Genomic DNA, 26193 nt, shown 5'->3' with positions numbered 1-26193 from the left:
GGGAGGGAGTGGGACCTGGGGCTGATGCACCGAGCTGCTGCTCTGTCTCCTGGCCCTGGGTTTGCAGGGCTGGCAGAGCTCCCTGCCCCGTGGCCTTTGTTGTGTCCGTTACTGTCCCTGTGCCCCAAGCCCTTACACACTGAATGAACCCCCCGGGGGGGATTAACCCTCTCTGCGCTGCAGTGCCAGTGAGGGGAGGGGCAGCATTAACCCTCTGTAGTGCGGGGCGGGGGAGCATTAACCTTCTCTGCGCTGCAGTGCCGGACCCAGGGGGCAGTATTAACTCTGTGTGTGCCGCACTGCTGGCGGACGTAGGCCCGGGGTCAGTAACAGGGCGCTGGTGGTCTCTCCCTTCTCCTGCAGGTGGTGGCTCCCACCATCAGCTCCCCTGTGTGCCAGGAGCAGCTGATTGAGGCTGGCAAGCTGGTGGCGAAGTCAGCAGAAGGCTGTGTGGAGGCCTCCCAGGCAGCCACCGACGACGACCAGCTGCTGAAGCAGGTGGGGGTGGCAGCCACAGCAGTGACACAGGCCCTGAACGACCTGCTGCAGCACATCAAGCGGCATGCCACCGGCGGGCAGCCCATCGGGCGCTACGACCAGGCCACCGACACCATCCTCAACGTCACCGAGAACATCTTCAGCTCCATGGGCGACGCAGGTGAGGGGCCGGGGAGGCCATCACAGGGTAACCGCATCTTTGAGGGTGGTGGCCCACTGTGGCTGTGCGTAGGGGGCTGACCTAGAGCCTGCTGTGACCTCACAAGGTGAAGGGTCCGTCTCTGCCGGGCCTGCACTGACCTTGCCATGGCCTAGGAGGGGGTGCAGGCCAGCACCAGCAGGGACATGAAGAGCTCCCAGTGAGGGTGCGGGCGGGGGGTGCCAGCTGGCCCTGCTGCGGGGCGTGCAGGGGGCAGCACCGACTGACCCCGCCACAGTCCCAGGGGTGCGGGTATGGGGTGCCAGCTGACAGTGCTGCAAGGGGTGCAGGGGGCGGTGCTGACTGACCCTGCCACGGTCCAGGATGGGGTGGAGGGCGCCGGCTGACCCCTCTGCAGCTCCGTGTGGTGTGCAAGTGGGGGATGCCCAGGGCTTACTGACAGGCAGCTCTTCCTTTGGTCCCCAGGGGAAATGGTGCGCCAGGCTCGTATTCTGGCTCAGGCAACCTCCGACCTCGTAAATGCCATCAAAGCGGACGCTGAGGGGGAGACGGACCTGGAGAACTCACGCAAGCTGCTAAGCGCCGCCAAGATGCTGGCCGACGCCACAGCCAAGATGGTGGAGGCAGCGAAGGTCTGCAGCACTCTGGGCGGAGCTGGCGGGGAGGCAGGATTAGAATTTCCTTTGGAAATCCAGTGCGGCTCCTGGCCCGTGCAGGGCAGACAGCCCTGACCTGGTGCCAGGAGTAGCGGAGAGTAGCTGCGGCTCTAAGGCTGAGGGCAAGCATGGCGCGGCCTGGGGAGGGCAGGGCAGGGCCTGTGAGGCATTCAGCATATAGGGCAGAGAGACAAGTACCCCAGGACCTGCTCTGTGCAGATCTGCAGGCCTGAGTGCCCCTAACTAATGTCTGTAGTTAGTAATTTAAAAGTAAACTAAACTGAATGTTTCAAGGTTTGAGCTTTTCAGGCTGTTACAGACAATTACGTTGGGGGGGGGGCGGCTGTGAGTGATAAAGTTAAAAGCTATTTTCCATTAAGTAGTTAGGTAAGCAGGCAGGCCTTATAAGGTAACCTTATACTTACATTTTAAGATGAAATGATGTGTTTAGGGGCAGTTAGCCCCTAAATGAGGAGAATGGGGTGAATTTTTTTTAACATTGCTTTGATGGCAGATGGATGTATGTGCCTAATCTAAAATTACATATAATTAATTATAACTTACTTTAATTCATTACCATTAAATTTACTTTTTACTCTATTTGTTTTTGCTAATATAATTACATTTTATACTTTTTATTGCCTATTTAACATTAAGCATTATTTTAATTTAATTTGCATAAGTACCGTATTAATAACTATAATATACAGAGCATTTTTTAAAACTTTAAAACACTTGTAAAGACCAGTTTGAACCGAAACATGTTTGAACTTATTCTTAACTTGCCTTTAAATTGTCGCACTTCACTTTACTTCTATTGTATTAAGCCTCACTTGATGACTGTCAAGGGTATTTTTAAGAAATAGATTTTTGTGCATACTTACATATCAGTATTTCGTATAAACATATACAGGTATTCTCTTTGTAGGCTGCACCATGGAGGGGATTCCAAAGCTGTAAAACAGCAGCCCCCTTGTTACCCCCAGGCAGGGGCTGATTCCTGTTTCTCAGTCCTTGAGGTTCTCTTTGCCGGTTCCGTGCATCTCAATAGGGCTGTTGACTCTGAAACCTAATGCTGGCATTTGAATAGCGGTGCTGATACTACTTTCACTACTGACCACTTTAGGAGAAGCATCATGCTCCTCCGGGGCTCGGATTGCGCAAACCGAGCTGGGGGGGGGGGGGCTCTGCTGCTAAGGGTGAGATGCAGCCGCTGCTGTCAGGGTAGGGGAGATTGCTGGGTGCCGTCTGGGAGGCATCTGGCTTGATGGGTTTTCCTGCTCTGCCCAGGGGGCTGCAGCCCACCCAGACAGCGAGGAGCAGCAGCAGCGGCTCCGGGAAGCGGCTGAGGGGCTCCGCATAGCGACCAACGCCGCAGCTCAGAATGCCATCAAGAAAAAGCTGGTGCACAAGTTGGAGGTGAGATGCCTGGGGGCGCCGCCAGGGGGCGGGGAGGGCAGAGGGGCCTGATGACGAGCGAGCCTGTAAGGAGTGGGCTTTCTGGAGCAGAGTCCCCTTCTCTCGATGCGCCTCACGGAGTCCCCTTCTCTCGACGCACCATGCTGGGATGGGCTCTCGGCTCCCTGACCAGAGGGCCTGGGGTGGCTCTGTGAATAAGCTTCTCTGCTGGTGTCTGCATCTCACCTGCAGCTGGCTGGGGTGTGGTGTCCCCGAGTGCAGGGTCTGTGCTGGCCAGGCCCCCAGAGCTGCACAGGGCGGTTCCTGCTCCCCAGTGTCAGGCGAGAGCCCCAGGGCCAGCGGGCCAGCTGCAGGAGGGAGCCCTGGGCTGGGGTTGCTGGGCGGGCTGCCCCCTTGCCTGTGCCCTGCAGCCTGAGCATCAGGCAGCTCTGATGGACCTGCTGCTTCTTCCCTGCCAGCACACAGCCAAGCAGGCTGCAGCCTCCGCCACGCAGACCATTGCCGCCGCGCAGCATGCCGCTGCCTCCAACAAGAACCCAGCAGCGCAGCAGCAGCTGGTGCAGAGCTGCAAGGTAAGGAGCAGGGCATTCCCGGCCACCTGCGTGTCCCACCCCACCCTGTCCCAGCAGTCGCAGTGCAGGGTCACCTCACCCAGTCCTTCCCCTGCCTGCTGCCCTGCCCCCCGCCGGACATTGGCACACTCTGAGCCCGTGCTCCCCCTGGTGTCAGAGCTGGGCACAGGAGCAGCCCCAAGGGGCATGGGGAGCTGCAGTGCCCCATGGGAAGCATTTCACTGCCAACTGTGGGAGGTAGCATGCGGTGCCAGGATCTTAGTCCTGCAGCCCAAGCCCTGGGGCTGCTTAGGGGTCCCAGAGCAGCTCCCCCCACATGGGGGGGGTTGGGGTTGGTGGGAGTGGCCTCTCTCAGTGTGGGCGAGATCCCTACTCTGAGTGACCTTTCGCAGGTTGGCAGGGGGATGGGAGCAGCCTCTCCCAGTTTGGAGGGATTGTGGGGGGTCCCTGCTCTTGGAGTGCTTCCTTTCGGGGTGGGAGGAACTTCTACAGGGTTGTGGGGGGTATCCTTGCTCTCAGAATGGCTTCTCCCAGGTTGGCAGGGATGAGGAAGGACCCTGCTCTTGGAGCACCCTCTTGCTGGTTGGCTGGGGGGCGTTATTAGATAACCAAAAAGCCACAATTCCATGATCATGAAAGAAGACAACTTGGGTTAAAAGGCTGTCCTGGTTAAGGGGGCAAGTGAAGGCAACAACTAGAAATAATATGTATATATTAACAACTGGAAGAAAGGAGAAGTAGATAGCAATCAGTATAAATAAGAAGTTGTAAAGTTCACATTGATAAAGGAAGCTAAAGACGGGGAGAAATCCATGGGTGGCAGTGCTGACAGTAAGAAATTTTTTCACTTATCGGAAGCAAAATAAAGCCTAGCAGTGGCATAGGCCCATTAGTAAATGGAGATGGTGAAACAGTGAATGATGCAGAAGAGGGAGACATGTTCTGTATCTGGTAAGAAGCCGGCCGATGTACTCGTATCACACGAGGAAGAGGAAGTACTTTCTAATCCTTTAATAACTAAGGAGGATGTTCAACAACATCCAATAGGGACAAATCTGTTGAAATTAGCAGGCTCAGATAACCTGCGCCCAAGCATCCTAGAAGAGTTGGCTGAGGAGATCTCTGGCGTTGCTGATTTGATTTATAATAAACCTCAGAATACTGGGGAAATTTCAGAGCTTGAGTCAAGTGTTTAGTCTGACCTCAATCCTGGGCAAAATGGTGGAAAAGTGATAAGGGATTCAACAGGTAAAGAATTGAATGGCAGGAACATAGTTAATGTCAGCCAGCTTGGGTTTGAGGAGAACAGGTCTTGTCAAACAAACCCAATTTCATTGTTTGTTGGGATTACAAGTTTGATTGAGAGAGGTAACTGTGTAGATGTAATATACTGAGACCTCTGTAAGGGTCTGACTTTGTACCACATGACCTTCTGATTAAAAATTAGCCCTCTTATATCAGTAAAGTACATCTTAACTAGATTAAGATCTGGCTAACTGGTGAATTTCAAAGAGTAGTTGTCAATGGTGAATCATCATTGAATGGGGGAGTTTCTGGTGGGGTTCTGTGGGGATCAGTTCTAGGCCGAACACTATTTGATATTTGTATTAATGATCTGTCAGTAAGTATAAAATCACTGCTGATAAAATCTGCAGATGACACAGATTGGCGGAGTGGTAAATAATGAGGAGGACAGGGCAGCCATACAGAGTGATCTGGGTCACTTCATAAGCTGGGCCCACTCAAAGAAAATGTGTTTTAATACAGTCAAATGCCAAGTTCTCCATCCAGAAGCAAAGAGTGCAGCCAGACCTCTGAGAACTGGGGGCTGTACCCTGGGAACCAGTGGCTCTGCAAAGGATTTCGGTGTCCCAGTGGACAATTGTCCAGGAGCTCCCAGTGCGATGCTGTGGCACAAAGGGCTAATGTGACCCTGCGGTGTATAAAAAGGGGAGCAGGGAGGTGAATTGACCCCTGTGTGTGGCTCTGGTGAGACTGACTCTGGATCCTGTGACCAGTTCTGGTGTCTGCATTTTGAAAAGAATATTGAAAATTGGAGAAAGTGCAGAGAAGAGCCACAAAAGAGTCAAGGGCTAGAAGAAAAAAAAAGTCTTCTAGTTAGAGACTCAAAGAGCTCAATCTGCTTAAAGGTCAGGGGGTGACTTGCTTGCAGTGTGTAGCTACCTTCCCCAGGGAGAAAAGGCTCTTAACGGAAATAGGCAGAACACAAGCCACTGGCTGGCAGCTGAAGCCAGACACATTCAGATTAGAAATAAGGCTCAAATGTTTCAGTGAGGGTGATTAACCCTGGGAGCAAACTCCCACAGTGGGCAATGCTGGATTCTCCATCTCTTGTCTCTTGATCCAGCCTGGCTGCCTTTCCCAGAAGCTGTTTCAGCCACACGCAAGTTCTGGGGCTCCAGGCAGGGGGGCCAGGGCAGCATTCAAGGGCCTGTGCCACACAGTAGATAAGACTAGGGGATCTGCTGGTCCCTTCCTGGCCTTCAGCTCTGAGTCCCTGCTTTGGAGTGGCCTCTCCTGGCTGAGAAAGGGAATGGGGTCCCAACTCTGCTCTCCACACAGTGTGTCCCAGCTCACCCTTCTGTAAGGCCTGTCCTCAGGGAGCCCAGCTCTGCCCCCAGGCCTGTCGTAGGGACCACTCCCTGACCCTGCAGTGCGTTTCACTCATGCCCCCCTCTCTCCCTGTCCCGCTGCCCACTCTGGGCTCCCTACTGATTCACTCTTCTGTCTGGTTGCAGGTGGTGGCAGATCAGATCCCGATGCTGGTACAGGGCGTGCGAGGAAGCCAGTCCCAGCCAGATAGCCCCAGTGCTCAGCTTGCGCTCATTGCGGCCAGCCAGAACTTCCTGCAGGTACCAGCCGGGCTCCCGCCGCTGGCACGGGATCCTGCTCCCTGGCACTCCCCTCACCTCGTCTCTGGTGCAGGCTAGCCTCACCCTCTGCTCTCCTGACCCTGGTCGCAAGCTGAGTGGCTCTGTCTGCTTAGCACATGGGGATTCCATCCCCTGAGTTTGGGATCTCCCCGCCTGCCCCTCCAGACTGTGGGGGCTCTGCTGGGCATGGGATGGGAGTGCCGCCCTTTGTCCTGTTCTCATGGTTTATCCTTTCCACCCAACAGCCTGGTGGGAAGATGGTAGCTGCAGCCAAAGCCTCTGTCCCCACCATCACGGACCAGGCCTCTGCCATGCAGCTCAGCCAGTGTGCCAAGAACCTGGCCGCAGCCCTTGCTGAGCTCCGGACAGCTGCCCAGAAGGTAAGCGGCTCCTCCCTGGCCTGCCCCTGAGGGCACTAACTGAGAAAGGAGAGTAGAGATGCCAAGAGCAGGGTTTGCTGCCCATGTGGCTCAGTTCCTTTCTGCTGCTGCAGGCTCAGGAGACCTGTGGGCCCCTGGAGATAGACTCGGCGCTCAGCATGGTGCAGAGCTTGGAACGAGACCTACAGGAAGCCAAGGCTGCTGCCAGAGATGGCAAGCTCAAGCCCCTACCGGGGGAGACGGTAAGGGCTCCAGGAGGTAGATGGGTGCGTGGGTGGCCAGGTAGAAGGAGGGACAGTGGGTGGGCTGTGAGATGGTGGTGGGATTGATGGGCAGTGGGGGTAAGAGGATGGGTGCGTGGGGGCTGGGTTAAGGAGTGGGAGGGGATGAGGATGCGGGGTGACCTGTGGGGTGATGGGTGAACCCTCTCTGGTTGCCCCCAGATGGAGAAGTGCGCCCAGGACCTGGGGAACAGCACGAAGGCCGTCAGCTCCGCCATCGCCCAGCTGCTGGGGGAGGTGGCCCAGGGCAACGAGAACTATACAGGTACCAGGGCAGAGCCCTCCAAAGGGGCAGGGGAGCAGGCTCAGGCCTGCCTTCTGTTTGTGGCCCTGTACAGCCCTGCCCCGGTGATGGGTGCTGTGCGCACGTGCCCTCAGTGGCTCACGTTGGGGCTGACAGCCTGTCGTGGCAGTGTAGGGTGACAGCAGGAAGGCAAATGTAACGGCTGTGGCCAGTGCTTGTGGGCAGGAATACCATCCAGCCCCCTGGCCTGGATGGGAGAGGCAGGGGAAAGGGGCCAGCCATGTGGGCCCGGATGGAAGAAACGGGGGAGAGGTGGGGCCGGCCCTGTGGCCCAGAAATGGGAAGGCTTGTACGGCTCTGGGCTGCTGAAGACAGAGGCCGATCCTCGCTTGCACAAGGGATGTCTGAGCAGGGCAGGGGTTCCCCCAATGTCTGTGACTGTGGGTCAGGGAAGCTCTCTGCAGGCTGGGTCAGTGGCTCATGTCTCTCCCAGGGATTGCTGCCCGGGATGTGGCCCAGGCCCTGCGCTCGCTCAGCCAGGCTGCCCGCGGCGTTGCAGCCAACACGTCCGACCCCCAGGTGCAGAGTGCCATGCTGGAGTGTGCTGGCGACGTCATGGATAAAGCCGGAAACCTCATCGAGGAGGCACGCAAGGGTGTGGGCAAGCCGGGCGACCCTGAGAGCCAGCAGCGCCTGGCCCAGGTGAGTGTGGGGCCCCCAGCGTCCCCCAACCTGGCCCCCCCGAGAGCCAGCAGCACCCTCCAGCCCTAATCCCCCCAGCAGTGGGGCTGAGGGAAGGTGCCCACCACTCACGCTCGAGGGACAGGTCTGTGGGGAAGGGGGTACCACAGAGGACAGGCGTGTGCACATGTGATTGGCTGTCCCTTTCTCCTGGCAGGTGGCCAAGGCCGTGTCTCAGGCCCTGAACCGCTGCGTGAACTGCCTCCCGGGGCAGCGGGATGTGGACGCCGCCATTCGCACAGTGAGCGAGGCCAGCAAGAAGCTGCTGGCCCAGTCGGTGAGTGCAGCCAGATGAGCTGGAGATGCTCCTTGCATCCCTCCCACCATGGGGCTGGATCGATCCTTCCCTGCAGCCCAGTCCAGGAGGGGCCCCCACCCCACGTGAGCTGGCTGCTCACTCTGACACCCGTTCTCCAAGGTTCAGCCCCACTTCGCCTCCACAACGACACGTTCACAGCACCAAGAAGACTGCGGTCTGAAGTGCCCAGCCCAAGTCCTGCGGGGGGCCCCTTTGAGCAGGGGGTTGGACTAGATGAGCTCCTGAGGTCCCTTCCAACCCTGGTATTCTAGGATTCTATGAATGCCCCCTGGGCCACGTTTTAGGGGATGTTTTCAGTGGGAAGCTCCCTGAACGAGGAGCAACGTACCCTGCTAAGCCCCCCTGAGCGGCGAGTGCCCCGCCTGGCTAGGCACTGCTCAGTCTGAGCAGCATGGCCGCTTTGCCTGGCACAGCGACATGCTCCTGGCACGCCAGGCGGTGGCAGCCTGTGGGCGCTGGCAGGCTCTCTCTCTGCTGCTGCCAGCCCCGCTGTTGGAATTGATGTGCCCCATCTCTAGGGCTCCTTGCACTGCCCAGAGGGAACAGGGCTTGGATGCCTGTGGCCGTGACCTCCCGCCTCCTGCGTGTCGCCCCCTCACAACCCCTGTGTCTCTGCTCCCAGCTCCCACCCAGCACCAAGAGCTTCCAGGAGGCACAGAGCCAGCTGAACCAGGCAGCAGCTGGGCTGAACCAGTCTGCCAACGAGTTGGTACAGGCCTCCCGGGGCACCCCCCAAGACCTGGCAAAGTCCTCCGGCAAATTCGGGCAGGACTTCAATGAGTTCCTGGAGGCTGGCGTGGAGATGGCTGGCCAGTCCCCGGTAAGAGCAGGCGCCTTGCTGCTGACCAGCCCAGGGGGTGTTTAATGGGTGGGTTGGTTGGCAAGGGGGTTACGGGAGCAATTAGTACAATAGGTGTCTGGGTGGGGTGAGCAGCTGGCCAGCTGTGCTGATTGGCAGTCGATGGCTGGGGGGTGAGCAGCTGTTACAGTGACCGGGGATGGTTGGCTAGTCAGTGCCTGGCCTGGATGGCTGAAGAGTGGCAGATAGGTGGGATTGCTGGTGTGTTGGTGTGGTTGGTTGGTACAGTGGCTAGCTAGTCTGGGGGTTGGCGAGTGGCTGATGCAGTGACTGGGTGGGGGGGGGGGTGGTCAGCTGGCTATCCAGTGTCTGGGCCAGGTGGCGGAAGAGCCATTTGGCAGGAAGGTGGGATGGCTGGCGGTTTGGGGTGGGTGGGTGGGTGGCTGGGGGGTTGGCGTGAGCAGCTGATACAGTCTTTGGCTAGCTGCGGGGTTGGTGTGGGTGGCTGATGCAGTGGCTGGCTGGGGGATTGGCTGGCTCCCCAGTGCCTGGCCGGGTGGCTGAAGAGCCATTTGGCTGTAGGTGGGATGGCTGGGGGGTTGGTGTGAGAGGCTGATGCAGTGCCTGGCTGGCTGCTCAGTGCCTGGGCCAGATGGGAATGTGACTGCTGGGTTAGCTGACTGGCGGTTCGGCTGTTTGTGGAGTTGGGAAGGGGGTGGCTGGCTGGTGGTAGAGGGCACCAGTAAGTTCTGATTGAATTGGGGAGGGCACCTGGTGGGTTGAGCCTGGCAGAGGCTGCTGGGGGTGTGGGCAGAGCCAGGAGGTGTGGCTGAGTGGAGCTGGCTGAGTGACCTGCAGGGCTGACTGGTGGCTCTTTTGGCTGGTTGCAGAATAAGGAGGACCAGGCACAGGTGGTGTCGAACTTGAAGAGCATCTCTATGTCCTCCAGCAAGCTGCTCCTGGCCGCTAAGGCGCTCTCCGCAGACCCCACTGCCCCCAACCTCAAGAACCAGCTGGCGGCTGCTGCACGGTAGGAGATGCCATTCACAGTCTAGTGCCCTGCTGGCCAGCCCCGTGAGGGGGAGATGGGCGAGTGCCTGCAGTGCCGGGTGTGTTTGCATCTACGTAGACAGTCTGTCTGAGCCATTGAACCGCTGGGGGAAGGGCGGTGTACAAGGCCACGAGAGACCGGACAGCCCTTGCCGACGGGTGCAGCCTGCACATATGGCTTCATTCAGCCGTGTGTCCGCTAATGCCACAGTGGGGAGATGGACTCTGCTCCAGGGCAACACAAGGCAGGGTCTGCGCCTGGGCATCCCACATAGACCTAGCTGGCTGGTCCTCAGTTTGTTTCTTCTATTTTCAGTGAGGTCTTGGTGAAGTTGTCCTTGACAGTCATGGTTCAGGCCAGCATAACACCTAGATACACAGGCTCTGGGTCATAGACCAGCCTGTCCCCCTCCAAGAAGCTGTTCGTTGGCTGTTTTGGTGTAGGTGGAAGCAGCTTGAAACTGTTTTTTTGGTACTAGGTTAAGTCTCCCCCTTCCACAATCCTAGGCTGTCTCTGTCACGTAGCGTTCAGGACTTCTAGACGCTTGCAGTCCCCGTCCGGCACTGCCAGACAGCTGTGGTCTGTGTAAATAAAGTGCCGGGGAGTGGTGCTGGGATGGTCACTGGAAGTGTCAGTGATAGAACTGGGCCCTGAGGATAGACCATTGTTGGACTCCCAGAAGCTGTGTTTTTGTCCAAGTGAACCTTGAAACCAGCTGCCTCTCAGCAACAGGCCTACAGTCAGACAACCCACTTCCGTAGGACCAGTGACAGTTTGCACAGGAGGCCTGTGTGCCAGATCCTGTCCTATGCAGCAGGAAAATCTAGGAATACCGCACCTGTGGTCTGCCGGGCCTGGAAGCCATTTTCAGGGCCGGTGCTGAGTGCCAGCACTTCAGTTTGATCTGAAACCTGCCTGATCCGCACTCGGGATAGCGAGGGTGGGGGCAACTCTGCGAGGGATATTTGTACCAGCAGCTTAGCGGAGAGGTGGGGCAGTACGTGGTGGCGGGGCAGTACGTGGTGGCAAGTCAGGGATCTTTCTCAGGTGTTGGCAAGGCTGTTGCTTTTCCTCTGCTCCAGATTTCAGGTGTTTTGTTCTGCTGACTGACTCTAGATACGAAGCTGGATCCCCATAGCTTTTCCCAGGTTCTCCAGGAGTTCAGGAGAGATGTACCTGTTGGCATTGTTTTGGATCACCCGTTCTCTTTCTGCTTCGGGGAAAGGCTGGGAGTCTCCTTCGGTAGTGCTGTCTGTATTACCACCGTTGTTTCTTCGCCTCTCCTTCAGCCTTCCTGTCCTTATCCAGCTCTGCAGTGTGTGCCAGGTGGCAGCAAAGCTGTCCGGAGAGACTGGCACTTAGCTGGAGGCTTCTGAGCAGCACCAGCCTCTCTCATGGTGCCCTTTGCAGCTGGACATCACGTGTTCCGTTCCATGGTACCCTGCTCTCATTTGCTCTGCTAGAAATGTTCACGTCGTCTAAAGACACGTGGGAATATCTGAATCATCACTTGCTTCATGTTGCTTGAGGAGTTCTGCACACTCCTCACCCAGGCAGGGAGCGTGGGACTTGTAACAACCTCCTGGGAGGGACTTGGTGGCAGCTTGTAAATGGTTTTGTGAACCACAGTAAGCTGCTTTGGTAAGAACATAAGAATGGCCATACTAGGTCAGACCAAAGGTCCATCCAGCCCAGTATCCTGTCTACCAAAAGTGGCCAATGCCAGGTGCCCCAGAGGGAGTGAACCTAACACGTAATGATCAAGGGATCTCTCTCCTGCCATCCATCTCCACCCTCTGACAAACAGAGGCTAGTGACGCCCTTCCTTATCCATCCTGGCTAATAGTCATTCATGGACTTAACCTCCATGAATTTATCCAGTTCTCTTTTAAACCCTGTTATAGTCCTAGCGTTCACAACCTCCTCAGGCAAGGAGTTCCACAGGTTGACTGCACGCTGAGTGAAGAAGAATGTCCTTTTATTTGTTTTAAACCTGCTACCCATTCATTTCATTTGGTGGCTCCTAGTTCTTATATTATGGGAACAAGCAAATAACTTTTCCTTATTCACTTTCTCCACACCACTCGTGATTTTATAGACCTCTATCATATCCCCCCTTAGTCTCCTCTTTTCCAAGCTGAAAAGTCCTAGCCTCTTTAATCTCTCCTCATATGAGACCCATTCCAAACCCCTAATCATTTTAGTTGCCCTTTTCTGAACCTTTTCTAATGCCAGTCTATCTTTTTTGAGATGAGGAGACCACATCTGAATATGTGGGTGTACCATGGATTTACATAAGGCAATAAGATATTCTCCGTCTTATTTTCTATCCATTTTTTAATGTTCCTAACATCCCGTTTGCTTTTTTGACTGCCGCTGCACACTACGTGGACGTCTTCAGAGAACTATCCACGATGACTCCAAGATCTTTCTCCTGATTAGTTGTAGCTAAATTTAGCCCCCATCATATTGTATGTATAGTTGGGATTATTTTTTCCAATGTGCATTACTTTACTTTTATACACATTAAATTTCATTTGCCATTTTGTTGCCCAATCACTTAGTTTTGTGAGATCTTTTTGAAGTTCTTCAAAGTCTGCTTTGGTCTTAACTATCTTGAGCAGTTTAGTACCATCTGCAGACTTTGCCACCTCGCTGTTTACCCCTTTCTCCAGATCATTTATGAATAGCTTGAATAGGATTGGTCCTAGGACTGACCCTTGGGGAACACCACTAGTTACCCCTCTCCATTCTGAAAATTTACCATTTATTCCTACCCTTTGTTCCCTGTCTTTTAACCAGTTCTCAATCCATGAAAGGATCTTCCCTCTTATCTCATGACAACTTAATTCACGTAAGAGCCTTTGGTGAGGGACCTTGTCAAAGGCTTTCTGGAAACTGAAGTACACTGTGTCCACTGGATCTCCCTTGTCCACATGTTTGTTGACCCCCTCAAAGAACTCTAATTGGTTAGTAAGACATGATCTCCCTTTACAGAAACCATGTTGACTTTTGCGCAACAATTTTTATGTTCTTCTATGTGTCTGACAATTTTATTCTTTGCTATTGTTTCAACTAATTTGCCCGGTACTAACGTTAGACTTACCGGTCTGTAATTGCCAGGATCACCTCTAGAGCCCTTCTTAAATATTGGCGTTACATTAGCTATCTTTCAGTCATTGGGTACAGTAGCTGATTTAAAGGACAGGTTACAAACCATAGTTAATAGTTCCACAGTTTCCCATTTGAGTTCTTTCAGAACTCTTGGGTGAATGCCATCTGGTCCCGGTGACTTGTTACTGTTAAGATTATCAATTAATTCCAAAACCACCTCTAATGGCACTTCAGTCTGTGACAATTCCTCAGATCTGTCATCTACAAAGGATGGCTCAGGTTTGGGAATCTCTCTAACATCCTCAGCCGTGAAGACTGAAGCAAAGAATTCATTTAGTTTCTCTGCAATGACTTTCTCATCTTTAAGTGCTCCTTTTATATCTCGATCGTCCAGGGGCCCCACTGGTTGTTTAACAGACTTCCTGCTTCTGATGTACTTAAAAAACATTTTATTACCTTTTGAGTTTTTGACTAGCTGTTCTTTAAACTTCTTTTTAGCTTTTTACATTTAATTTGGCAGTGTTTATACTCCTTTCTATTTACCTCACTAGGATTTGACTTCCACTTTTTAAAAGATGCTTTTTTTTTATCTCTCACTGCTTCTTTTACATGGTTGTTAAGCCACAGTGGCTCTTTAATTCTTTTACTGTGTTTTTTAATTTGGGGTATACATTTAAGTTGGGCCTCTATTATGGTGTCTTTGAAAAGTGTCCATGCAGCGTGCAGGGATTTCACCCCAGTCACTGGACCTTTTAATTTCCGTTTAACTAACCCCCTCATTTTTGTATAGTTCCCCTTTCTGAAATTAAACGCCACTGTGTCAGGCTGCTGCACTGTTCTTCCCACCACAGGAATGTTAAATGTTTTTATATTATGGTCTTTCCAAGCGGTCCTGTTATAGTTACCTCTTGGACCAGATCCTGCGTCCCCTCAGGACTAGGTCGAGAGTTGCTTCTCCCCCTGTGGGTTCCTGTACCAGCTGCTCCAAGAAGCAGACATTGAAAGTATCGAGACATTTTGTCTCTGCATTTCGTCCTGAGGTGACATGTCCCCAGTCGGTATGGGGATAACTGAAATCCCCCACTGTTATTGAGTTCTTTATTTTGATAGCCTCTCTAATCTCCCTTAGCATTTCATCGTCACTATCACTGTCCTGGTCAGGTGGTCGATAATAGATCCCTATTGTGTTGTTCTTATTAGAGCACGGGATTACTGTCCATAGAGATTCTATGGAACATGTGGATTCATTTAAGATTTTTATTTTATTTGATTCTACATTTTCTTTCACATATAGTGCCACTCCCCCCCCCCCCCCACACACACACACACAGCCACCACATGACCTGTTCTGTCCTTCCGATATATTTTGTACCCCGGAATGATTGTGTCCCATTGATTGTCCTCACTCCACCAGGTTTCTGTGATGCCTATTATATCAATAGAGATGTCGTGCAGGATCCCAGTGTTGTAGCAGTCGGAGAATTGCGTCCAGCTGGGCCAGTTTACTCGTCCAGTGAGGGTTTTGTTGGTGCTCACAGTAGGGATAGTTACTCCAGCTTTGGGAAGCAGATGATGGCCTGTGCTGGTGGACCCGGTGAGGTCGGGGGAGCAGTCTTGCTTCCATCTGGCAGAATGAAAAGTACCCCCTTGTTTTTGCAGGGCCGTGACCGACAGCATTAACCAGCTGATCACAATGTGCACCCAGCAGGCTCCGGGCCAGAAGGAGTGTGATAACGCCTTGCGGGAGCTGGAGGTGAGGGGCAGCCCAAGGCAGGGGACGCACTGGGAGAGCTGGGGGTGGCGGAGGGCCGCCCGAGGCAGGGGGACGCACTGCGGATGGTGCGGAGCATGATATCCCTGAGCCCTTCCTACTGATCACATTGTGGGGGCCTGGCTGTGGCTCTGAACATTCGGGAATGGAGGATAAGGGGGGACTTTCAGCTTCACTGTTCAGTCCCCCCACTGCTCACTCTGACACGTCTCCCCCTGCAGACGGTGCGGGAGCTGCTGGAGAACCCCACCCAGGCCGTCAATGACATGTCCTACTTCAACTGCCTGGACAGCGTCATGGAGAACTCCAAGGTGAGGCTGGGGATATGGAGGCACAGGGGGCACGTGGCTGGAGCTGGATCGGGGGGAGGAGCGGGTGGGTGATTCGTGGGGAGCTGGGGCTTGGTGGGGGAGGGTGGGTATTGGTGTCTGTTTGGGAAAGCCCATTGAGTTAGTCGCTCCCAGCTGGTTTCCCGCTCCTTCCTGCTTGACAGGTGCAGTGACTTGCTCTCACTCTATGTCCATGCGTATGCCATTTCGCCCGTGCTGGCTCTGCCTGTCCCTGGCTGCCCAGGTCTCTCTAGGGCCCTGCCCAGGGGAATGCTCCAGGGGCTCGGGTTCTTGTGCAGAGACCAACATCTCCGGGATTCTGGCCATTCGTGGCCTGGGCCAGTCGCAGTGCCGGGCAGGCTTTTCTCCTGTTCTCCTCATGCCAGTCGGTGTCTGAGGTCTCCCCTACCCTGTGCTCCTGGGTGCCTGGACCCCTTCCACTCATTGAACATAGGGTCTGGGCTGCTGGTCCCATGGCCTGACTGAGCTCCAGGGCAGGGATGCATGTTTCCTCTAGGTGGACTGCTTGTCTCTATCCAGGGCATCTTGTCCCTGCTGTTCCCCAAAGTGCCCGCAGTGTGCCTGGTACCCCACCCACCCATGTAGTGCAGGGAGGGATAAGACCTCTGCAGAGAAGTTTGTGCTGCAGGCCTAGCTCTCCTCCTGGGCTCTTCGCAGCCCCACATTAGCGGGCTGGTTCCCATCAGGGCACAAGGGGAGAGGGTCTGGCCTCCCAGAGCAGTGGAGAGGTTTGTGGAAGGAGTAGCCAGGCAGGGGGGCAATGGCATAAGAGTGGGTGAGTGGGGCCAGTTGAGCCGTGAAGGGCCTGAACGGGGAGAAGAGGAAGCCTGAACGTGATGCCCTTGAGATGGGGGGGCAGAGGAGGGAGGTGGTCAGAACAGGACCCAGGGCCATGGTATGAGCAATGTGAGCAGAGAGAGGTGGGTGGTGCTGAAGGCTGGACAATGTGGACCTTGGACACAGCAGGGGCAGCGTGTCTGTCTGTCTCTCTGTCCACCCCGCCAAGCCATCTCATGCTCACTCACGGGGCATTGTGGGGTGTCTGGACACCTCTCTCTCCGGCAGGTTCTGGGCGAAGCCATGGCTGGAATTTCCCAGCATGCCAAGAACAGCAAACTGCCCGAGTTCGGGGAATCGATAAGCACAGCCTCCAAGGCACTCTGCGGGTTCACTGAGGCCGCAGCTCAGGTGAGAGAGACCTCAGCCCAGCCTTTGGCCTCAGCCCCTCGCAACAGCGCTGGGGCCGGTTGCCGGAGCCCCCGTCCCTGCATGGCCACTGCGTGCCCTGGAGCCCCTCCCTACACTGCCACCTGTGTCCCCAAACCTGTCCCCACTCCCACCGTCCCCCAGAGCCCCTGCCCACACTGCCTCACCCCCCCCGTCCCTCCCCTGTGGGCCATCCCCCCAAAGCCCCTCCCCCTGCTGCATCATCCCCCACCCCTCACCCCCTGTGCCATCCCCCAGAGCCCCTCCCCACGCTGCCTCACCCCCGACTGCTAGGCCTGTCTGGCCCTGATTCTGTTCCCAACTTCTCCCCTCTCTCTGGTGCTCCCAGGCTGCCTATCTGGTGGCTGTTTCGGACCCTAACAGCCAGGCCGGACAGCAGGGCCTAGTGGACCCCACCCAGTTTGCCAGAGCCAACCAAGCAATCCAGATGGCCTGCCAGAACCTGGTGGACCCGGCCTGCACGCAGTCCCAGGTGAGTGAGGGCACTGGGAAGGAGTAGACTGTCTGGGCACCAGGCTCCCTCCTGCGCTCACAGGCAGGGAACATAGGAGCAGCTGGAAGGGCTGAGTGCTGGGCATGGTGTGGCACCAGCCCTGGGGGTTTGTGACTGGGAGGCAGAGCCCAGTGTTGTGGCTGGGGCCAGAACCAAGCTGGCTAATGACACGGCTCCAGGCACTTCGGGCGTGGGTCCCTGCTGGCTCAGCCAGGCCCTGTCTGTCACCTGGGGGTTCGATGGGGCTGTGGCAATGGGCACTCCAGGCACCTCCTGTCCCCACTTTGTGGGGGGCTGGTCCAGGAGTGGATGTTGGGTGACCCCTCTGGTCCTGCTCTGTGGGGGTGAGGGAGCAGGGTGCAGGGAGTCTCTGCTCTGTGGGAGGAGCAGGACATGGGGACGGGCAGGGCTGAGGCGGGGAAGTGCAGGGAGGCCCCTCTCCCCTGGTGGCAGGAGGGGTTGGAGCTGGGATCTAGGGCTGGACAGGATGGCGCATGACCCCTGCCCCTCTCTGCAGGTGCTATCGGCCGCCACCATCGTAGCTAAGCACACCTCAGCCCTGTGCAACACCTGCCGCCTGGCCTCCTCCCGCACCGCTAACCCCGTCGCCAAGCGCCAATTCGTCCAGTCCGCCAAGGAGGTGGCCAACAGCACGGCCAACCTGGTCAAGACCATCAAGGTACCTCTCTGCCCCTGCGCGACGTGGGAGAGAAGCATCACCCCCTTGGCTGGCTGCTCAGGGGGTCCCTGGCGACCGCACTGGGGAGTGGGCAGCAGGGGCATGGGGGGGGGCAGCAGGGCTGGCGTCTGGGCCCACTGCAATAACCAGCTGATCTCTCCCACTGTCTCAGGCGCTGGACGGAGCCTTTAACGAGGACAACCGGGAGCGATGCCGGGCAGCCACTGCCCCCCTCATTGAGGCCGTGGATAACCTGACAGCCTTCGCCTCCAACCCAGAGTTCGCTACCATCCCTGCCCAGATCAGCCCTGAGGTGAGAGCTGCCACGGGGCGGGCATGGAGCGTGCCCTACACGGGGCTCACAGCCACTGGGCATGGGGGGTGTCAGGGACTGCCTCTTCCTAGCTCAGACTGCGAGAGCCCTAGGCCCTGGGGGATGGGATTGGGGTGGCTTCCTGGATCAGGTGTGTGGGCGGGGGGATGGGGTAGGTCTCAGGGAACTGGAGGGGATATGGGAAGAGGGTGATGAGGTCAGATATGGGGGGAATTGGAGGGGGAGGGGAGATTGCTGAGGACAGGGGGACTTCATTGCAGAGAGCAGGCAGTGCCTCTGGGTCACAGAGGCCATCATCTCTCCCTGGCAGGGGCGCAGAGCCATGGAGCCCATCATCACCTCTGCCAAGACCATGCTGGAGAGCTCGGCAGGCCTCATCCAGACAGCCCGCTCTCTGGCTGTCAACCCCAAGGACCCGCCCAAGTGGTCGGTGCTGGCCGGTCACTCCCGCACCGTCTCTGATTCCATCAAGAAGCTGATCACCAACATGCGGTGAGTGCAGGCCGATTGCTGAGGTCTCACCTCCAGAGTCTGCCCTCCTCTCAGCTGCCTGGAGCTGCGGGCTGGGCTGGGGATCCTGGGGCCACGGCTCAAATCTCGTTTAGACGCAAAGCCTCTATCCTGGCTTGGAAACATGCCACAAGTGGGAGGGACGCAGGGTCGTCTGCCTGGGTCTGCAGGCAGCTGGGCTCCAAAACGGGCAGCAGCCACGTTCACCTCATGGGGCGTTGCTGCTAGAGCCCAGACCAGGACTCACAAGCCATTTCCCTGCTGGGCGTCTCTGTGGCGGCCGGTTGTGCACCAGGGCTGGGCAGCACCTGCCTGGGTGGGAACAAGGCATTCCAGGCGCTGAAGCAGGGATCTGTGTGGGAGGGGACAGGGAGATTGGAGCCCAGGAAAAGGAGGGTGTGATTGGCAGTGTCCACAGCAGCCGCTGGGCAAGGAAGGATGATGGCGGCGTGCTGGCCCGGAGATGGGGAGACCAGTCTGAGTGAAGTGCAGCGATGCATGCTGGGATGGAGCTGGAGGAAAGCCATGAACACTTCCAGCACCATGCTCCTGTTCCTGCTCCCACGCAGCAGGGCTGGGGCCATTTGTCTGGGTTCAGGACGGGCAGCTGCCCAGTGGGTGGGCCTGGGACTGGGTTCCCCGTGGCTCTGGGAGGAGGCAATGGAGGGGTGAACAGCCTGGGGTGCTAGCCTGGCCTTCCCCTGGGCCGTGGCTTCCCTGCATTCTGCCCTGGGGGAAGCTGAGGCTCTGTCCTGGCCCGGGCGTTGCTGATAGTGAACTGTCACACAGGGATAAGGCCCCCGGGCAGCGGGAGTGCGACGAGGCCATCGAGGTGCTGAACAAGTGCATGCGGGATGTGGACCAGGCCTCCCTGGCTGCCATCAGCCAGCAGCTGGCCCCCCGAGAGGGCATCTCCCAGGAGGTGAGTCTGGGGGGCAGCATGGGTCCTTTGTCTGGGGGTTCTGTACTCCCCCAGCACAGGCTGCTCCCAGCCCCTCTCAGCCAGGGTGCCTCTGTCCCCTGTTCTTAGGGGAAAGGCCAGAGACAAGTGGCTGCCATGCTTGGGGCTGGGGGCTGCTCTCTAGAGAGAGCTCCCTGCACAGCCTCACCCCCCAAAGTCAGGGGCTCCCCTTCTTAGCAGGAGCCTGACGCCTGGGGAAACGGACCGAACTGCTGTTAAATTCAGCACAGAGTCTGGAAATCTGCCTTACCCCTATGGGGGCTCTGCTCCCTCAGCATTCCTGGAACCCTGCCTTGCACCTGCACCCTACAGATCCCGGGATTGTCCCTAGGGCAGATGCAGCGGCTGCTTCCTGGCTGAGCCCCCCCTTGCTGCCATGAGAGATGCTGGGATTTGGCGGTCACGCACCAGTTCCCCGCAGCCCCTGCCTGGCTCCCCACCCTGTGTGACTGGTGCCGGGCATCCTGCAGAGCGGGTCCCACGGGGACCTGCCCTTCTCTTGGGTCCCTGCCAAGTGACTCTGGGGACCAACGGCCCCCTCCTGTGTGGGGCAGGTGGTCACACACTTGTGCACCCCAGTGATCACGTAGAGCGGGGTTCCATTGTATAGGGCAGGCAGTGGCCAGCACCAGCCTGGCTGCCCTGACATGCCAAAGGGTGTGGCTTAGACAGACCCCTGGTGGGGGGTCTAACTTCTCAGCCCCCAAACCAGCCCCGCTGGGATAGTCCGGTGACCAAGTCACTGCCACCTGCTCCTGGGGCAGGCCAGTAGCCTGGGCTTTCATACCCCTTCCCCCTCTAGGTCCCTTGGCCAGGCCCTGTGACTCCAGCCCCCAGGGCCTGGCCGTGGGGCAGCCTTATTTCTCGGTGTCTCCCCCAGGCTTTGCACAACCAGATGATCACTGCTGTTCAGGAGATCAGCAATCTGATTGAGCCTGTGGCCAGTGCTGCCAGAGCAGAGGCCTCGCAGCTGGGACACAAGGTAACGGACTGGAGTCGGGGTGCCTTGGGGCAGGAGGTACTGTGCCTGCTGGACGTGGGGGATGGGGCCTGCGTTGGGGCGCCTGGCGAGGAGGACTAGCCTCAGTCCGCCCTGGGACTAATGCTGCTCTTCCCCAGGTGTCCCAGATGGCTCAGTACTTCGAGCCGCTCATTCTGGCCGCTGTCGGTGCTGCGTCCAAGACGCTCAACCACCAGCAGCAGATGAACCTCCTGGACCAGACCAAGACGCTGTCCGAGTCTGCCCTGCAGATGCTGTACACGGCCAAGGAGGCCGGCGGGAACCCCAAGGTGCGAGCGGGAGGCACTCCCTCCAGAGCAGGAGGGGGGCTGCCCAAAGCATGTCTGAGTGTGGGGGCGGAGGAGTGGTGCAGCCCATCTCCAGTTGTGTGCACACCTGCAGCAGGGTCTCGTATTGTGTGTGTAGCAGCGGTGCTATCCCTGTGCACCCCTCATGGTGCAGTGCACCACTGCACCAGCTGTGCCTCAGTTTCCCCAGTGGACACCTCAGCACGCGTAGCTTAGCCCCCGGCCCAGTCACTGGGAGGCTGGCCCAGTCTGGAGAATCCCCAAGTCGAAGTCCAACATAAACACGAACCAAAGGAATCCCTGCCCTCCTGGGCCCAGCTTTCAGCCGCCTCCTTTCAGGCAGGCCCCAGCTGCAGCCTGCCAGTGGGTTCCTGGTAACAAAGCAAACTAACAGGCAGGGTCAGCCCTGCCTCTTGCAGGCCAGCCCTTCAGTCAGCTGCTGGCCCAGCCAGACTGCTTTTCTTCCTGGTCACTGCCCAGCCCTTAGAGCCAGCTCCCCACTTTTACCGCCCCCTCCATGCCTGACCGCTCATGCAGGGGCGAGGGGCAGGGTTGGTAGAGCGCACCACGGCTCATTAATCCCTCCTGGCCCATGCGAGGCTCACACGCTGCATTGGTGTGTGATTTCAGGCACACATGCCAGGTGAGAGCCTGTGCTGGGGTGGTGGGCGCTTGTGCAGGGCGGCCCGCAGTAGGGCATTTTAGGCATGTCCCCAGCAACGAGTGTGTGTAACACGACGTTGGGGCGGGTGCATGGGAGGCGACCAAGGAGGGTTCCGTGAGCACAGGCCCAAGTGCTCCCGGTCACTGGTTCTCATCCGCCACCGTACCCTGCCGGTGGCTGCCGCAGCCTGACGCAGGCCTGTGCTTGCAGCAAGCCGCGCACACGCAGGAGGCCCTGGAGGAGGCAGTGCAGATGATGAAGGAAGCTGTGGAGGACCTGACCACCACTCTCAATGAGGCTGCCAGCGCTGCCGGGGTCGTCGGGGGCATGGTGGACTCCATCACCCAGGCCATAAACCAGGCAAGCGGGAGCATAGAATGCACAGCGAGGGGCCGAGAGGAGGGGAAGGATTGGCCTGGGCAGGGACGGGTGCGGTTTCCTGATGGCTGCCATCTTGTGCCCTAGAATCCAGGGACTTCTGCCCACAGGCTCAGGGATAAAGTGCTGGGTGGATTTGGGGTCCCTGCCTCCTCCGTCACGTGGCATGAGATGGGCCCATCCCAGGCGCTACTCCTTCCCGAGCAGAGCCCTGAGAGCAGTTAAAGGACTGGAAAACGTACCTTAGCCTATGTCTGCGCAGCCTGCGGTAGCAGGTGTGCCAGCCTGGATCAACAGGCGTGGGCTAGTGGGGCTCGCCCTCGCGCCCGACAGATCGCCATGCAGTCAGCCTTCGAAGCTGGGGCAGGGGCTTGGGCGTTGAGTCCTCGGGGGCAGGTGGGCCCAAGCCACAGCTGCAGAGTGCTGTCCCCGCAGCTGTCTAGAGCAGTGGTTCTCAAATTGACTGGATTGTGCCCACTTCCTTGTGTCGGTTGTAGTTTCCACCCGATCCCTCCACACAAGGACATATACGGCCAGTGATGAGCTGCCAAAATCTTAACGATCGGTTCTCTATAAAAAGTTCTGATGTAAGGGATGTGCCCCAGTATGTATTTTTTTGTACCAACAAGGTTACCATATGTCTGTATTTTCCCGGGAGGAATTTTAAAAATTCAAAAATTCCTCCCGCACGGCGATTTAAGAACCAAAAAGTGGACAAGGCCGGGAAAATACGGGTGTGTTAACCCTGCCTAAAGTTCTTTGTTAAAGAGATGGGCCTGACCTAGAAATGAGCTCCGTTTCACAGGTGTGGGTCCCCGCCATTCCCTGGGGGTGTGCTAGGGTGACCAGATGTCCTGATTTTACAGGGACAGTCCTGATTTTGGGGTCTTTCTTATATAGGCTCCTATTACCCCGTCCTGATTTTTCACACTTGCTGCCTGGTCATCCTAGGGTGTGCACATGTGTGGGTCCCAGCTGCTCCCTGCCCCCCTCATTGAAGCAGGTGTGCAGGGTTACTGCCCTGGGAACTGCAGGGCACCAGTGGACGTGGGGGCAGAGCTAGCTGGAGAGCTGGCTGCGGGCAGGGCAGGGGGTGGCTGGAGGCGGGGGCTGGCTGCGGGCAGAGGGGGCGGGCGCTCAAGGGCAGAGGGGCTCGGAGCAGCCCAGGCCCACCAGAGCAGCCAGGGACCCACCCGGCAGCAGCGGGAACCCCAGGGCCAGGGGGCAGCCCACCTGGCTCCCAAAGCGCAGCGCCCCCGGCGGCGGGAGGAGGAATTACATCAGTTCCCGGCTGGGGTCCATCAAAGCCTCAGCACCCCCTGCTGCCACCCTTCTCTGCTGCTCAGAGCTGGGTGCCCAGACAGCAGCTGCCACTCCCCAGCCGCCCAGCTCCAAAGGCAGAGCGGCTTCTCATGCCCCCCGGAATACATTCTGTGCCCCCCGGTTCGAGAAGCTCTGGTCTAGAGCACTACCACGGGCCGAGGCGGGGGCTATTCACACACATCCGTAGTGAAAGGCTACAGGACTCAATCTGTTTACTTAACAAAGGGAAGGTGAAGGGGTGGCTTGATGCCAGTCTGTAAGTCCCTACATGGGGAACAGAAATTTGCTAAAGGGCTCTTCAGTCTAGCCAGGAAAAGTCTAACATGATCCAGTGTCTGGAAGTTGAAGCGAGACAAACTCAGACTGGAAATGGGGGGTACGTTTTTAATGGGGAGAGTAATTTAATCATTGGAACAACTTACCCAGGGGCGGTGGATTCTCCATCACCGACAACAGTTAACTCAAGATCAGATGGTTTTCTAAGCAATGGGCTCTAGGAATTGTTTCGGGGCAGGAGGTCAGCCTGGATGATCACAGTGGTCCCGTCTAGCTTTGGAACCTATGAACCTCAGACTTGGCTATGACCCTGGCACTGAGTGTGATTGGGAATGAGGAGGGGCAGGGAGGGCCACGCGCCCCTCTGTCCAGCCAGAGCAGGCTGCCCACGGTACCCATTGGCACAGTCCAGGGAGGGCATGTTCGGGGAAGCCTTTGGAGAAATGTGGTGGGAGGCCCAGGCTGGGGCACTGTGGGATCCTGCCTGCCGGGGGGTGCTCAGGAAGGTGGTGAGCAGGCTGAATCCCATTAATGGCGCTCACTCTCTCTCTCTCTCTCTCTCTGGCAGCTGGATGAGGGGCCCATGGGGGAGCCGGAGGGGACCTTTGTGGATTACCAGACCACCATGGTCAAGACAGCCAAGGCCATTGCAGTGACGGTGCAGGAGATGGTGAGTGTTGGGGGCAGACAGTGACTTCTGGGCCTCCCCATTTCACCCCTTCTCTGTCTGGGAAAGATGGCAGGGGCCGCGTGCAGCCTTGCAGCACGAGTCCCTGCAAGGCCTTCTCCAGGGACGCGAGGGCAGCACTGGGCTGGCTCGCTGATGCTGCAGGGCCAGCGGTTCCTGGGTGTGATGGGATCTTCTCACGCATCTTCTGCCTGCAGGTCACCAAATCCACCACCAACCCGGACGAGCTGGGCACGCTGGCCAACCAACTCACCAGCGACTACGGGCAGCTGGCTCACCAGGCCAAGCCTGCTGCCATCACTGCTGAGAACGATGAGGTGAGGGGTGCCGGGGGGCAGCACAGGGGCCTCCCACTGGGGCCTGAGGATGGGGGCAGCGCGGGAGCCTCCCACTGGAGACTGGGGCCGGGGTAATGGGCAGTGCTGCGATCTCTCACTGGGGCAGGGAGAGCACTGGAATGGGCAGCGCTGGGATCTCCCATTGGGGGTTGGAGAAGGGCAGGGTCTCCCTTGGGGTGAGAGCGGTGAGTCTCCGTGGGGCAGGGCAGTTGGGATTTCCCACTGGATATTGAGGTTGTCTCAGCTCCCCTGTGGAGGGTGGTGGTGACTCTGCTCTGGGTCACGCCACCCTATGCACTGGTTCCTAGATTGGCTCCCACATCAAGAACCGGGTGCAGGAGCTGGGCCACGGCTGCGCTGCCCTGGTGACAAAGGCTGGAGCCCTGCAGTGCAGCCCCAGCGATGCCTACACGAAGAAGGAGCTGATCGAGTGTGCGCGCAAAGTGTCTGAGAAGGTGATGAGGCAGGAGTGAGCGTGGAGTGGCTGGCGGGGGGAGAGGAATAGGGCATGGGCAGAAAAACTAGTGGGAGAACGGAGCGTGGGGCTGGACCAGCATGTGCCCCCCCCCGGCCCCTTTGTGCCTGCTGGATTCCCACTAGACCCCTATGCCTGGGCGTGCCCCCCCCAGCCCCTTTGTGCCCGCTAGACCCCTATGCCTGGCATATGCCCCCCAGCTCCTCTGCATTGCTTTCTGGACTCCCTCATGTTCTCTATCCATGTGAGTCTGATGTTGGCACTTCCCTTTCTGGTCCCTGGTATGTGCCAGCTGCTTCCAGACCTGCCTATGCGGTGGCACAGGGTCTAGTTTGCATGGCAGAGCGGATGCCCAGCGGCTTCAGCTGCTGCCAAGCTGTGGGAGGGGGGCAGCTGGGGTGGTGTCTGCTGGTGCCGAAACAGTGATGGGTTGTGACAGGGACAGCAATGAGCGGGATCCCTACACTCACCATCGGTCTCAGGGTCATCCCAGCCTCCTCCCCGCAGGTGTCCCACGTGCTGGCAGCCCTGCAGGCTGGGAACCGCGGGACCCAGGCCTGCATCACTGCAGCCAGTGCCGTCTCCGGGATCATTGCCGACCTTGACACCACCATCATGTTCGCCACCGCGGGGACGCTGAACCGGGAGAATGCCGAGACCTTCGCTGACCACCGGTACCGGGCTGGACGGGGAGCCCACTGGGCAATCCAAACACAGCCCCCGGGGAGCTGGCTATATGATCCTTCCTTCACATGTCCCTCGGGCATGGCTCTGCCCAGAGAGCGGGCTGGGTGCCCACCATGCTGTCTGACTCCACCCCCTCAGAAGGGGTGGATGCAAGTGGCAGGCCGGGCACAACTCTCTCTCTCTTTCTCGCTCTCTCTCTCACACACAGCGGGTGCGGGCTGCGTGGTTGGGCTCTTCCCCCGCCCCCCTCATAGTCCCCTACCAGCTGTAACACATGCACACACAGGACAGGCAGTGCTTTCTGTGACCCGTTTTCCCCCCAGAAAGGGTGGGGCAGGCCATGGGGGGTGCACTCTGGCCCCACCTGTCTGTGCTGCACACACCCATAGTGATCAATGGCTCCATGTCTATTTCACAGCTGGTATCAAGTGGAGTGCCCCAAGGGTTAGTCTTGGGTCCGGTTTTGTTCAATATCTTCATTAATGACCTGGAGGATGGTGTGGATTGCACTCTCAGCAAGTTTGCAGATGACACTAAACTGGGAGGAGAGGTAGATACGCTGGAGGGCAGGGATGGGATACAGAGGGACCTAGACAAATTGGA

At 57.5% G+C, this 26193-nt stretch overlaps 1 protein-coding gene across 2 annotated transcripts in view; it reads left to right on the top strand.

Annotated features, from left to right (window-relative positions):
• TLN1 (talin 1) overlaps positions 1-26193 on the top strand; it is a 134400-nt gene that overhangs the window by 81536 nt on the left and 26671 nt on the right. For both annotated transcript variants that reach the window (XM_084629453.1, XM_084629454.1), the window contains exons 19-45: positions 364-658; positions 1124-1290; positions 2605-2733; positions 3192-3305; positions 6065-6178; positions 6445-6579; positions 6693-6821; positions 7023-7125; positions 7598-7806; positions 8003-8122; positions 8787-8984; positions 9854-9993; positions 14788-14881; positions 15121-15210; positions 16315-16437; positions 16805-16948; positions 17487-17648; positions 17821-17961; positions 18293-18474; positions 19282-19414; positions 20334-20435; positions 20573-20743; positions 21636-21785; positions 23971-24072; positions 24288-24407; positions 24737-24883; positions 25411-25577. In XM_084629453.1, coding sequence (XP_084485579.1) covers positions 364-658; positions 1124-1290; positions 2605-2733; positions 3192-3305; positions 6065-6178; positions 6445-6579; positions 6693-6821; positions 7023-7125; positions 7598-7806; positions 8003-8122; positions 8787-8984; positions 9854-9993; positions 14788-14881; positions 15121-15210; positions 16315-16437; positions 16805-16948; positions 17487-17648; positions 17821-17961; positions 18293-18474; positions 19282-19414; positions 20334-20435; positions 20573-20743; positions 21636-21785; positions 23971-24072; positions 24288-24407; positions 24737-24883; positions 25411-25577 — 3881 coding nt within the window. The remainder of the gene's footprint in view (positions 1-363; positions 659-1123; positions 1291-2604; positions 2734-3191; positions 3306-6064; positions 6179-6444; positions 6580-6692; positions 6822-7022; positions 7126-7597; positions 7807-8002; positions 8123-8786; positions 8985-9853; positions 9994-14787; positions 14882-15120; positions 15211-16314; positions 16438-16804; positions 16949-17486; positions 17649-17820; positions 17962-18292; positions 18475-19281; positions 19415-20333; positions 20436-20572; positions 20744-21635; positions 21786-23970; positions 24073-24287; positions 24408-24736; positions 24884-25410; positions 25578-26193) is intronic.

Source organism: Lepidochelys olivacea (genome assembly GCF_965140295.1).
Source record: "Lepidochelys olivacea isolate rLepOli2 genome assembly, chromosome: 5".
Classification (NCBI taxonomy): domain Eukaryota; kingdom Metazoa; phylum Chordata; order Testudines; family Cheloniidae; genus Lepidochelys; species Lepidochelys olivacea.
This window is presented reverse-complemented; position numbering and strand designations above follow the sequence as displayed.